At 56.2% G+C, this 13,616-nt stretch overlaps 1 protein-coding gene across 1 annotated transcript in view; it reads left to right on the top strand.

Moving 5' to 3' along the window:
* Nucleotides 1-1,339: 1,339 nt before the first annotated feature.
* IRS2 (insulin receptor substrate 2) overlaps nucleotides 1,340-13,616 on the top strand; it is a 29,772-nt gene continuing 17,495 nt past the window's right edge. Inside the window, exon 1 of the mRNA XM_038761645.1 lies at nucleotides 1,340-3,544. Coding sequence (XP_038617573.1) covers nucleotides 1,384-3,544 — 2,161 coding nt within the window. The 5' untranslated portion in view covers nucleotides 1,340-1,383. The remainder of the gene's footprint in view (nucleotides 3,545-13,616) is intronic.

Here is a 13,616-nt window from a genome sequence, read left to right as displayed (position 1 = left end):
CGAGGGGGGGCGCTCCCCAGCTTCACGGGGGGGGGGCGCTCCTGCTACACGAGGGGGGCGCGCGCTCCTGCCTCACGAGGGGGGCGCCCCTGCTTCACGAGGGGGGTGCGCACGCTCCTGCTGCACGAGGGGGGCGCTCCCCAGCTTCACGAGGGGGGGCGCTCCTGCTACACGAGGGGGGCGCGCGCTCCTGCATCACGAGGGGGCGCGTGCCCCGGCTTCACGAGGGGGGTGCGCACGCTCCTGCTGCACGAGGGGGGCGCGCGCTCCTGCTTCACGAGGGGGGCGCTCCTGCTACACGAAGGGGGGGCGCGCGCTCCTACGTCACGAGGGGGGGGGACGCTCCCGCTACACGAGGGGGGGGTACTCCCCTGCTTCACGAGGGGGGACGCTCCCGCTCCACGAGGGGGCGCGCTCCTACATCACGAGGGGGGCGACGCTCCTGCTACACGGGGGGGGTACTCCCCTGCTTCACGAGGGGGGACGCTCCCGCTCCACGAGGGGGACGCGCTCCCGCTCCACGGGGGGGGGGGCGCGCTCCTGCATCACGATGGGGGCGCTCCTGCATCACGAGGGGGGACGCTCGTGTTACACGAGGGGGCGCGCTCCCGCTCCACGGGGGGCCGCTCCCGCTCCACGGGGGGGCGCTCCCGCTCCACGGGGGGGGGCGCGCTCCTGCATCACGAGGGGCGCGCGCTCCTGCTCCACGGGGGGGCGCGCGCTCCTGCATCACGATGGGGGCGCTCCTGCATCACGATGGGGGACGCTCGTGCTACACGAGGGGGGCGCGCTCCCGCTCCACGGGGGGGGCGCGCTCCTGCTTCACGATGGGGGCGCTCCTGCATCACGAGGGGCGCGCGCTCCTGCTCCACGGGGGGGCGCGCGCTCCTGCATCACGATGGGGGCGCTCGTGCTACACGAGGGGGCGCGCTCCCGCTCCACGGGGGGGCGCTCCCGCTCCACGGGGGGGGGGGGCGCGCTCCTGCATCACGATGGGGGCGCTCCTGCTCCACGAGGGGCGCGCGCTCCTGCTCCACGAGGGGGGGGGGCGCGCTCCCCTGCTTCACAAGGGGGGGGCGCGCTCCTGCTCCACGAGGGGGCGCACGCTCCCGCTCCTCCCGGAGGAGGGTCGCGCGCCCCCGCCCTCCCTCCCTCCCGCGCGCGCCCGGGGCCGTGTGTGTGTGTGTGTGTGTGTGTGATGTGTGTGCGAGGTGCGTGACGCGCGGTCACGTGTTGTTTTGCTCCCTAGTTGAGGCGGCCGGCGGGCGCCGCGGGGCTCAGTGGCGGGCCGGGCCGGGCGGTTGGCGGCCGCATCGGGCAGCGCCGGCCGGCCCCGAGGAGCCCCCTAGCGGGCCGGGGCCGCCGCGTCCCCCCCCGGCGGGCATGGCCAGCCCCCGGGCGTCCACTACGTCGCCGCCGCCCTCTCCCTCCAACCTCAACAACAACAACAACCACCCGCCGCCGTCGTCGTCGCCGCCGTCGGGGGTGCGCAAGTGCGGCTACCTGCGCAAGCAGAAGCACGGCCACAAGCGTTTCTTCGTCCTCCTCGGGGGCCCGGCCCAGCCGGCCCGGCTGGAGTACTACGACAGCGAGAAGAAGTGGCGGAGCAAGGCGCCCAAAAGGGTCATCTCCCTGGCCTCCTGCCTCAACGTGCACAAGAGGGCCGACGCCAAGCACAAGTACCTCATCGCCCTGTACACGCGGGACGAGTACCTGGCCGTGGCGGCGGACGACGAGCGGGAGCAGGACGGCTGGTACCGGGCCCTGGCCGAGCTGATGACGGAGGGGCAGGAGGAGGCCCGGGGGCTCCCCGGAGGAGGAGGCGCGTCCTCGCTGCCGGCCGGCTTCGCCCCCGACGACCCGCACTACCGCGAGGTGTGGCAGGTGACCGTGAAGCCCAAAGGCCTAGGCCAGGCCCGCCACCTGACCGGCGTCCACCGGCTGTGCCTGTCCGCCCGCACCGTGGGCTTCGTCCGCCTCAACCGGCGCCTGCCGTCGGTCACCCTGCAGCTGATGAACATCCGCCGGTGCGGCCACTCGGACAGCTTCTTCTTCATCGAGGTGGGCCGCTCGGCCGCCACGGGCCCCGGCGAGCTGTGGATGCAGGCGGACGACGCCGTGGTGGCCCAGAACATCCACGAGACCATCCTGGACGCCATGAAGGCCCTCAAGGAGCCGGCCGGCTTCCGGCCCCGCAGCAAGAGCCAGTCGGCGGCCACGCGGCCCATCTCCGTGCCGGCCGCCCGGCCGCCCCGTCGGGCGCGCCTCGAGGACCCGACGGCGGCGGCGGCGGCGGCGGCGGCCCGCAGGGCGCGGACGGCCAGCGAGGGCGACGGCGGGAAGGCCAAGGGCCTCCCCCCGACGGCGGGCAGCCCCGCCAGCCCCTCGCCGTCGAGCGTGTGGGCGGCCCACCCGTGCCCCCCGCCGACCTGCAGCGGCAGCGGCTCCCCGAGCGACCCGGGCTTCTCGTCCCTGGACGAGGACGCCCCCCGGTTGCCCCCCCCGGACTGGCCCGGGGGCTACGTGCGCATGGAGCCCGCCCGGGGCCCCCGGCCGCGGACCTCGTCCCTGAGCGGCCCGGCCCGGCCGTGCCCGCCGCCGGCGCCGCCCTCCTCCGCCTCCCTGGACGAGCACGCCCTGAGCCGGCCGCCGGCGGGCCCCCCGACGGGGGACTGCGGCCCCGGGGGCGACGCCTCCTACGTGCCCATGACCCCCGGCTCCGGGGCCCGGAGCCCCGCCAGCGTGTCCGCCCCGAGGCTCATCGTGCGCGCCGCCGCCGCCGCCGCCGCCGTCCGGGGGCCCGGCTCGCCCCCGGGAGCGGGGGGCGACTACGTGAGGATGTTCGGGGGGGCGGACGGCCCGGCGCTGCCCAACGGCGACTACCTCCCCATGGCCCCCCGCCGCTGCGGCCCCTCGTCGTCCTCCTCGGGCTCCCTGCCCCGGCCCGACCGGGCCCCCGCCGACGGGGCCCAGTACGTCTTCATGGGGTGGCCGGCGGACGCCCCGTCGCACCCGCCGCGGGCCTCGCCCCCCACGCGGCCCCGGCCCGTCCGGCCGACCCGGCTGGCCCTGGGGGAGCCCCGCACCGCCGGCCCCTACGTGAACATCGACTTCGGGGAGGCCGCCGCCTCCCCGCCCGTCGACTACGTGAACCTGGGCTTCGGCTCCCCCGACGGCGGCTCGCCCTCCCCGCCGGGGGGAGACCCCGCGCCCGCCCTCGGCCGCCTGAGCCTCCGGGAGGGGCCGGGACCCCCCCCGGCGGGGCCCCCGCGCCGCCCCCCGACGGGGCCCCCGGACCCCCACCGCGGCGCCAGGGTGGTCCGCGCCGACCCCCAGGGCGGACGCCGCCGCCACAGCTCCGAGACCTTCTCGGCCCCCGCCGCCGCCGGAGCCCCGGCCTTCGCCCACCGCCCCAAGAGACACAACTCGGCCTCGGTGGACAACGTGTCCCCCCGGAAGGCCCCCGACGGGGCGGCCCCGGCCCCCTTCGACGGCCTCGACTATCTGTCCCGGCGACTCAAGGCCAACGCCAACGCCGGCCCAGGTGACACCCCCCGGCACGGCCACCGGAGGGCGCTGAGGAGCGGGGGGGCACGCGGGCGGGAGGCCGGGCGGGCGGTCACCCCCGTCGTGGGTAGGGAGCGCCCCCTGGGGGCGGCCCGCGGGGCTAGCCGCCGGCGGGGGGACCACGGGGAGGGCTGGGGAGAGGAGGGGGGAGCACGGGGGAAGGGATGGAGGGGGGGGGTCTGGGGTGAGGAGGGGGGAGCACGGGGGGGGGTTGGAGAGGGCGGTATGGAGTGAGGAGGGGGAGCACAGGAGGGATGGAGAGGGTGGTCTGGAGTGAGGAGGGGGGAGCACAGGGGGGATGGAGAGGGAGGTCTGGAGAGGAGGGGGGAGCACAGGGAGGGATGGAGAGGGAGATCTGGGGTGAGGAGGGGGAGCACAGGGAGGGATGGAGAAGGCGGTCTGGGGAGAGGTGGAGGGAGCCCGTGGGGGAATGGAGGGGGAGGTCTGGGGAGAGGAGGGGGAGCACAGGGAGGGATGGAGAGGGAGGTCTGGGGAGAGGTGGAGGGAGCCCGGGGGGGGGGAATGGAGAGGGGGGTCTGGGAAGTGGAGGAGAGAGCACAGGGGAGGGTGGAGAGGGAGGTCTGGAGTGAGGAGGGGGGAGCATAGGGGAGGGGGGGAACACAGGGAAGGGTAGAGAGGGTGGTCCGGAGTGAGGAGGGGGGAGCACGGGGGATGGAGAGGGAGGTCTGGGGTGAGGAGGGGGAGCACAGGGAGGGATGGAGAGGGAGGTCTGGGGTGAGGAGGGGGGAGCACGGGAGGGTGGAGAGGGAGGTCTGGAGGGAGGAGGGGGGAGCACAGGGAGGGATGGAGAGGGAGGGATGGAGAGGGAGTGGGGGAGCCCGGGGGGGAATGGAGAGGAAGGTCTGGGGAGAGGTGGGGGGAGCCCAGGGGGGATTGGAGGGGGGAGGACTGGGGAGAAGGGAGGGGGAGGTCTGGGGAGTGGAGGGGGAAGCACAGGGGGGAATGGAGAGGGAGGTCTGGGGAGAGGTCGGGGGAGACCAGGGGAGAATGGAGGGGGAGCACGGGGGATGGAGAGGTAGGTCTGGGGAGGTCTGGGGAATGGAGGGGGAGGAGGAGGTCTGGGGAGAATGGAGGGGGAGGTCTGGGGAAAGGAGGGGGGAACACAGGGGGGAATGGAGGGGGAGGTCTGGGGAGGTGAGGGGGGACCACAGGGGGGAATGGAGGGGGAGGTCTGGGGAGTGGAGTGGAGAGCACAGAATGAAGGGGGGACTACTGGGGAGAATAATAACGGTATTTATTAAGGGCTTACTAAGTGCCACACACTGTTCTAAGCGCTGGGGTAGATACAAGGTAATCGGGTTGCCCCACGTGGGGCTCACAGTCCTATTCCCCATTTTACAGATGAGGTCACTGAGGCACAGAGAAGCCAAGCGACTTGCCCAAAGTAACATAGTTGACAAGTGGCAGATTAGAACCCACGACCTCCGACTTCCAAGCCCGGGCTCTTTCCACTGAGTCACGCTGCTTCGAACACGGGAGAGTGAAGGGAGAGGTCTGGGGAGGGGAGCACTGCTGGGAGAGGAGGGGAGTGCTGCGGGGAGGGGGAGCACGGGAGGGAGAGGAGAGGGCTGCCCCCTGTTCCTCCATTCCGTCTGTCCCATCGCCCTGTCTCCTCTCATTTCACCATGATTGTCGAGCTCTTTGTTATCCTTAAATGCCGTCGAGTCGGTTCCGATACATAGCCACTCTAGGGCTCGATCTGGTCCAGAAGGCCCTGCCCTCTGCCATCATCCCTAACCTTGCTAAAGGTTGGTTTTTCCGTGGTGACCGTTGGCACACGGTCTCCATCCACCTAGGCGCTGGCTTGCCCCTTCCACCTTTTCCCAGAATTAGTCCGCCCGATGATGGGTCCAAAATATGCTAATCTAAGTCATTTGGCCTTCCAGGGGCCACTTTGGCTGAATTTGCTCCAAAATCCATATGCTTGTTTTTTGGGGCAGTCCTTGGTATTCCCCAAAGCCTTCTCCAACATCATATTTCAAAAGAATCCATGCTCTTTCTATCCTGTTTTTTCACTGTCCTGAGTGCTTACTCCTCCCTTTTTCTCCTCCCCAGCCTCTCTTTACTAACCCACTTCTCCCCCTCCTCCCTCATCCTTTTCCCAGTCAATCAGTATTTATTGAGTGCTTACTCTGTGCCGAGCCCTGTATTAAGTGCTTGGGGGAGTACAGTAGAACAACTCATTTTATGGTATTAAGTGATAACCACCTTCACCCCTTCCCCCTCCATCCTCTCCTCAATCAATCAGTGCTACTTGTTGAGTGCTTACTGTGCACTGAGCACTGTACAAGCGCTTAGTACAGTGCTCTGCACACAGTAAGCGCTCAATAAATACGATTGAATGAGTGTACTAAGCACTCAGGGAAGTACACTATAACAGTTTTAATTTTATGGTATTAAGTGCTTACTATCTTCCCTCTCCCATCCTTCCCTCAGTCAGTCAGTGAAGTTTGAGTATTTACAGGGTGCAGGGCACTATATTAAGTGCTTGGGGGAGCACAATATAACAGTTTACTTTATGGTACTAAGAGCTTACTATGTGCGGAGCGTTGTTAAGCATAAGCTAATCAGGTCGGGCACAGTCCCCATCCTGCGTGTGGGGCTCATGGTCATAATCCCCATTTTACAGATGAGGTAGCCCGTTGTTGGTTAGGGACTGCCTCTATATGTTGCCAACTTGTACTTCCCAAGCGCTTAGTACAGTGATCTGCACACAGTAAGTGCTCAATAAATACGATTGAATGAATGAGGCACAGAGAAGTGCAGCGATATGACAGTGGTCACACAGCACTGTGGTGGTGGACACCGGATTAGAACCCAGGACCTTGTGGCCCCGGGCTCTGTCCACTAGGCTTCCCAGTTGGTAGACATGGTTCCCCTTTCTCCCCCCCACCTTGCACTGCCCCCTCCCCGTTAACCATTCCTTAACCAAAATGCACAAACACTGGTTTGGGGTGGTTTTATCGTGGGGAGAAGAGGTTGTTAGATTTTTTTCCCCCCCGTGCTTGGGCCCCTTCCTCCCCATCACAGAGCCCCACAGACCATGGCATTCAGATGAGAGAAAGCTATTAATGAAACCCTCACCCTTTCCAGTTAATGTCGCCAGACAGGTTTGCAAAGACAGCCAGTTCGCCCGAGGGTTCATTCATTCAATCAGGCGTATTTATTGAGCGCTTACTGTGTGCGGAGCACTGGACTAAGCGCTTGGGAAGTACAAGTTGGCAACATCTGGAGACGGTCCCTACCCAAAAGCGGGCTGTCGAGCTTCATTGAAAAGGTTACCCCGTTGGTACCACTCTGATTTGGGTCCTGGTGCTGACCAGGACTTTTAGACTGTGAGCCCACTGTTGGGTAGGGACTGTATATGTTGCCAATTTGTACTTCCCAAGCGCTTAGTACAGTGCTCTGCACATAGTAAACGCTCAATAAATACGACTGATGATGATAATGATGACTCTGGCCTGCCCCTCAGGAGTCCACTTTATACTGGACCCAAATCACTGCCGGTAGTAATAATAATAATAATAATAATGGCATTTATTAAGCGCTTACTACGTGCCAAGCACTGTTCTAAGCGCCGCGGGGGGGGATACAAGCTAATCAGGTTGTCCCACGGGGACCTCACAGTCTTAATCCCCATTTTACAGATGAGGTAACCGACGCACAGAGAAGTGAAGTGACTTGCCCAAAGTCACACAGCTGCTAATTGGGAGAGCCGGGATTTGAACCCATGACCACTGCCTCCAAAGCCCGCGCTCTTTTCCACTGAGCCACGCTGCTTCTCCGGCGTGGAAAAGTCTAGGAAGACAGCGTGGAGAAAGAATAAGCTAATAATAGTATTTGTTAAGCGCCTGCCACCGGCTCAACTCAAATATCATGAGAAGGATCTTTATTGTGAACAGCCTCCAAGGAACCCTCAGAGAGGCCAAGTAGCCCCCAAATCAGTGGTCTTGTCAGGAATAATAATTGTTCTGTGAAGTCTTTTCAGAGGCCCCTGCGGCCAGGGGGAGAGGGAAGGGGAGGGGGTGATAACTACTTCGCAGCTTGGCAGTTCAAAATATTCAAGGGCCCTGGCAGGCTTACCGTTTTTGTCCAAAGCGATTGCAAACACAAAAAGCTCGAAAACAAAGCGGTGTGAAACTCAAGACCCTTTGCTCTCTGATCCTGTAGCTGTTCCTCTGCCGAGGTGCTAGCCGTTAAATAGAAAGCCCTTCAGGGTTGAGGACACTGGACAGTTGCCATAGAGAGAGTCAGATGGATGCTACAGTTGATGAAGGCTTAGAGTAAACAACTTAGCTTCCAGTAAACAACTTGATGAGTGAGAAAGGGGGGGTGGAGGGAGAGGCAATTTCCCTGCTGTACTTAAGCAACTGGGCTGTTTTCAACCAATGCCAGTATCCTGTGTTGTTAGGTGGGGTTTTTTTGGTTGTTGTTTGTTGGTGTTTTGCTTGGCATTTGCATTTCAGGGAATTTACAAGGAGCAGAAAAGCAGATCCTTTCCAAACACTCATCTTGTTTTAAATAAGAAGCCACCAGTCCGTGGGGCGCTTTCTTACCGTAAAGGAAGACTAGAAAATGGGGCATTTTGGAGCAGCGGCAGGGAATTATCCGTAGAATATCACAGGTCTCGGGCCAGAGTCACAACTACATCTTAAGAACGTGGGCCCGAACGGAGGTGATCCGTGTTTTGACAGTTGAAGAGAGTTTTCCTGGAGTTATGTTTAAAATCTTCCTGTGCCAGTTTTATTTCTGGAGTGCCAGGTGCATTTTATTCATACCTACTACTAGTCAAAAAAAAAAGAAGGATTTTATGAGAATGTAAGGATTTTATTGTTTCCGGTTGACCGGGATGGTTTGAGAATCAGAGCTGTAAAAACCTGGACTGAATTCAGGTGAGAGGTGCTAGCTACTTTCACCCAGTTTTAACAGGAATAAGGATTGTAGCCTGTTAATAAGTGAGCTGAGAGAGGACCCAGCAGCTCGGCAAATACAAGGGACAAATTTAATTCAGAAGACTTTCATCCAAGTGGTCTCGAGATTAATAGCATGAACAACTGGCAGAGACAGATTTATTTAGAAAGTTGAATTTGTGTACTTCCTGATTCATTTGGACGTACGCTGTCTGCCGGACGGAGCGTTTCTCTTGCATGAAGAGTGTATTATTGTGAAATGACAGGGATTTGAATGAACAATGCTGAACCGTACGAGGCAGAGAATGATCCTCTTGAAAAATGTTTATATATTTTTTGGAGGGGGGGTGGTTAGCAGACCATTTGGATGTATTGCGGCACCCAGTTCAGAAGTAAGTTAGCTGATTTCTGACAAAGTAGATTGGCAGGAAAAGCTGTTTCCTTGGGTCCAGTATGCAGGTCACTTTTGCAAATAGGACTTTTTGTGAAATAAATCTGTAGAGAATCAATCAATCAATCGTAGAGAATCTGTAGAGAACTGACTGGAAATACAGAGGACAGTAGATTAGGGACCTTCAAATGCATCTTCTTTCTTTATTAAGGTAACGGTCTCTTTAACCAACCGTTAGCACTTATGAACTACTAGAATACTTCTCTATTTTGATTATATTGCCCATGGATGCTGAAGTGGGCTTTTAGGAAAGATGTTCGTCTGAGCAGGATGCAGCCTGAAATTTCTGAAGATGTAATTCTCAGATTAAAAAGACTACTTGGGTTTATTTCTAGTTTTAGTGCCCTACCATTTGTGTGGGTTTGGGGGGAAAAACTAATTAAAAATTGATGTAATTTGAAGCAGGGAAGCAGCCTAGCCTAGTGGCTGAAGCACAGATGTGGGAGCCAGAGGATCTGGGTTCTAATCCCACACTACCACTTGCCTGCGGCTTGACCTTGGGCAAGTCACTTAACTTCCCCGGGCCTCAGTTTCCTCAACTGCAAAATCAATCTATTGTACTTTATTGAACGCTTCCTGTGTGCAGAGCACTGTACCGAGCGCTTGGGAAGGAACAAAACAACAGGCACATTCCCTGCCCACCACGAGTTTGTTGTCTTGAGGGGGAGACAGACATTAATATAAGGAAATTACAGATAACAACATGAGTGCTGGGGGGTTGGAAGCAGGGGATGAATAAAGGGAGCAAGTCGAGAGTGGAAGGAAGGGAAAAGAGGACTTAATCAGGGAAGGCCTCTTGGAGGAGATGTGCCTTCAGTAAGGCTTTGAAGTCATTGTCAGATACGGAGAGGGGGAGGGATTTCCAGGTCAGAGGCAGGAAGGACGTGGGCGAGAGGTCGGCAGCGAGATAGGGGGCAAGGCGGTTGAGCGAAATAGCGATTCGGTACCTACTTCGACCATGAGCCCCATATGGGCCAGGGACCCATATCCAGCCTGATTAACTTGTATCCATCCCAGCGTTTGGAACAGCGCTTGACACAAAGTGAGCGCTTAACAAGAACCATTAAAAAAAAAAATTAGAAGAAAAACCCGGCGTGACCCGATACTTACTTTTTGCGGAAGTGGGTAGTAAAAACTGTAGGTCGGGTATTGTTTTGATCTTTGGAGTTTCTGGGATTCTCTGAAGCCAGTGAACTGTAAAGACCGTTCCCTGTTACTCTGTTTACATTGAAGCGGAAGAAGTGCTTAACTGAAATCTAAAGGCATTTCTAGGCACCCAGGACAGACCAAGTAACCCTCGGTTTCTCTGGTGTGCACGCTTGCCTGGTTTCGTGGGTTGGCTAGGCGAGGAACTGACTGAAACACACGTACCGTTTTTTGAATGAAAGTCACATGACTGATTGTATTTCCTTTGTTAAAAGGAACAACTCGCTACTGCCTGACATAGGTGGCCAGAGCTCCCTGATAGACCACTGCCAGAGGCGGAAGGTCTGAGTCCCTGCCCTGGTTGGTTGAGACCTTTGTTCAAGTCACCGTGGGCCTCGGTTTCCCGCTGTTTTTCCCCCCCCCAAAACAAGGACAATGATCCCCCATTACCAGGGATACAGTGAAAATGAATATATAGAAATAGGGACTGTGTCCAACTTGATTAACTTGTATCTACTCCTGAATTTAGAACAGTGCTTGGCACAGAGGAAGCGCTTTACGAGTACCATTATTATTATTATAGTTGAAGATATATTGAGCTCCTCGGAAAGTAGTGCTGTATGCATCTCAAAACCTTATTATTGATTTAAAATAATAAAAAAAACCCACCTGGCCAGAAAGTACATTCCAAAGACTTTAGGGCTACGATGTTTTCATCTCTGGGGTTGGAAAAAGTTATCTATTTTTTTTTTCCTTTTCACTACCTTCTTTCTGTCTGTCAACCCCGTGACTTAGTGGGTAGAGCCTGGAAGTCAGAAGGACCTGGGTTCTAATCCCACATGTCTGCTGTGTGACTTGGGGCAAGCCACTTCCCTTCTCTGTGCCTCAGTTACCTCATCTGTAAAATGGGGATTAAGACTGAGCCCCATGTGGGACAGGGATTTTGTCCAACCTGATTGACTTGTATTTACCGAGCACTTGAAACAGTGCTTGGCACATAGTAAGCACTTAACGAATACCATCATCATCATCATCATTTACCGAGTACTAACAGTGCTTGGCACCTAGTAAGTGCTTAGCAAGTGCCATAATTAATAATAATAATAATAATAATAGTTTTGGTATTTGTTAAGCACTTACTAGGTGCCAAGCACTGTTCTAAGCACTGGGGGAGATACAAGGTAATCAGGTTGTCCCACATGGGGCTCACAGTCTTAATCCCCATTTTCCAGATGAGGTAACTGAGGCACAGAGAAGTTAAGTAACTTGCCAAGTAGTATTATCTACCAGAGTCAGTGTTTTGTGCATTGCTTTTATATGATATACTATTAAATGTATCAGCAGGGATATGGTCATTTAAAAAGCATTGGGTTTTTTTCCCCCATATGAGTAGATAGTAGGAAAGTAAAGCACCCCCCTTATCTTGCAGTTCCCATAATATTTCAAATGGGATTGTCAAGGGGAATATGCAGATTTAAACTGCCATTTCCCAGTTGATGGGATTTTTCCGGAGAAGTAGAATACCAGGTAAACTCTCCTCCCAGCTGTCTTTCTGAGGCACCGGGAATCGACACATCACTTGCCCAAGTCCCTGCCTCATGCAAAGTCTTTCAGAAAGGGTTGGAAAGCAGTTTCTTCAGCTTCAGGCACAACAGATGGTATCCTAGGAGCAGGGTGGAGAAAACACGGCAGCCCTAGAGACTGCTTTTCAAAAAAAAAAAAGAAAGAGGATTTCAGGAGAAGAGCGGACTCCAGAAAGATGAGGTCTGAGCTTCTCGGTTTCGTCAGTAACCATCTCGGACCTTAGAGCCACGAGGATCAAACCAGGGATCGATAGAGGTTTCAGACTTTCGAAGGGCTCCTGATTTTTCTCTTTTGCTTTAGAGTTCAGTCGATCCTGTGAAATTCGAATCGGTCACTAGTGCCCTGTGTTTCTGCAAAAAAGCGGGAAAGTGTTTTACCCCCTAGTCAATGCCCAAATATTGTTTTAATTGACAATTGGGGTTTTGTTCAGTGGGTTTTTTTTTTAATGCAAGATGTTTATTTTTCTCAGTAAACCCCATGTGAACAGAATAAAAAATCTGAGGAGCGGAGACAGTTTGTAAGCAGTACTATAGGATAATGGGGTTACTGTTTCAAATGTTCCCTGATGCATTTTCCTCAGAAATGTGGTTCCAAGAACTAGTTAACTTTCAGTATCTGATTTGGCAAACCGCAAGGCTATTTTTTGTAGCGAAAAACCCAGGGTTCCATGTTCCTCTTAGAAAACTCCAGGGAAAGAGTAACTTTACTCTTTTATCTGGAGGGCCAAGATCACACATAGGGGAGTAGAGAAGACGAAAGCCTGTAACCGTGAAATTAGCTTTTGCAGGCACTTCCCTTACCATTGCCAAACCCCAGAGGTAATCCGTCAGCCGTATTTGAGCACTTCCTGGGTGCGGACCACTGTACTAAGCGTTTGGGAGAGTACAACATCATAGAACAGAGTTGGAAGACATTCCCTGTCCGCAGTGAGCTTACAGTCTTAGAGTTTGGGCCCAGCTGAATTATCTGGAGAATTTCTGCAGTGTAAACCTAATCGGAAACGTCATCCTACAGGGACGACTATAATTTAGTTGACCCTGAGGGTTTCGGATTTTGCTGCCTGGCCATTTTTTAATCAATCAAGCCAGGGAGGCAACGTGGCCTAGTGGATGAAGAACGGGCCTGGAGTCATAGGACCTGAGTTCAAATCTCAGCTCCACCACTTACCTGCAGTGTGAACCTTGGGCAAATCACTAGCTCCTCGTGGGCCGGGAATGTGTCTACCAACTCTTAGTTTACCCTATCGGGCGTTTAGTACAGTGCTTTGTACTCAGTAAGTGCTCAGTAAATTTGATTCGCCAGGCCTCAGTTTCCTCAACCTCAAAGTGGGGATTCAATACGTGTTCTCCCTTCTACTTCGACTGTGAGCCCATTGCGGGCCAGAGACTGTATCTGGTCTGATTAACCCCAGGGCTTAGAACAGTCCTTCAAACATAGTAAGCGCCTACCCCAGTGCTTGGAACTGATATTTAACCTGTAGTAAGTGCTTTAGCAAGTACCTTAAAAAAGTCAATGGTATTTACTGAGCATTTAGCGTATGCGGAGCACTAAGGGCTTGGGAGAATACAGTATAACAGAATTGGTAGACCTGTCAGAATCAATCAATCAATCGTATTTATTGAGCGCTTACTGTGTGCAGAGCACTGTACTAAGCGCTTGGGAAGTACAAGTTGGCATCATATAGAGACGGTCCCTACCCAACAGCAGGCTCACAGTCTAGAAGTCAGAAGCAAAGCTTAACTGAAAGTGGCAAACAGATTTTAGAATTTTATAGACTTAAACCCTCGACGGTCTTCCGATTCAAGTCTGTAGTTTCCTAATAAGGGATATCAGAGATGAAAAAGGGCCTGTCACCAAATTTATTTGTTTTAATATTTTTAATTCTATTTAGGTCTATTTTGAGATTGACATGGCTACTTTGAATCATCTAAGATAAA

This window comes from Tachyglossus aculeatus, chromosome 20 (genome assembly GCF_015852505.1).
Source record: "Tachyglossus aculeatus isolate mTacAcu1 chromosome 20, mTacAcu1.pri, whole genome shotgun sequence".
Taxonomy (NCBI): Eukaryota; Metazoa; Chordata; class Mammalia; order Monotremata; family Tachyglossidae; genus Tachyglossus; species Tachyglossus aculeatus.
Note: the sequence above shows the minus strand (reverse complement) of the source record. Positions and strands in the feature narration are given on the sequence as shown.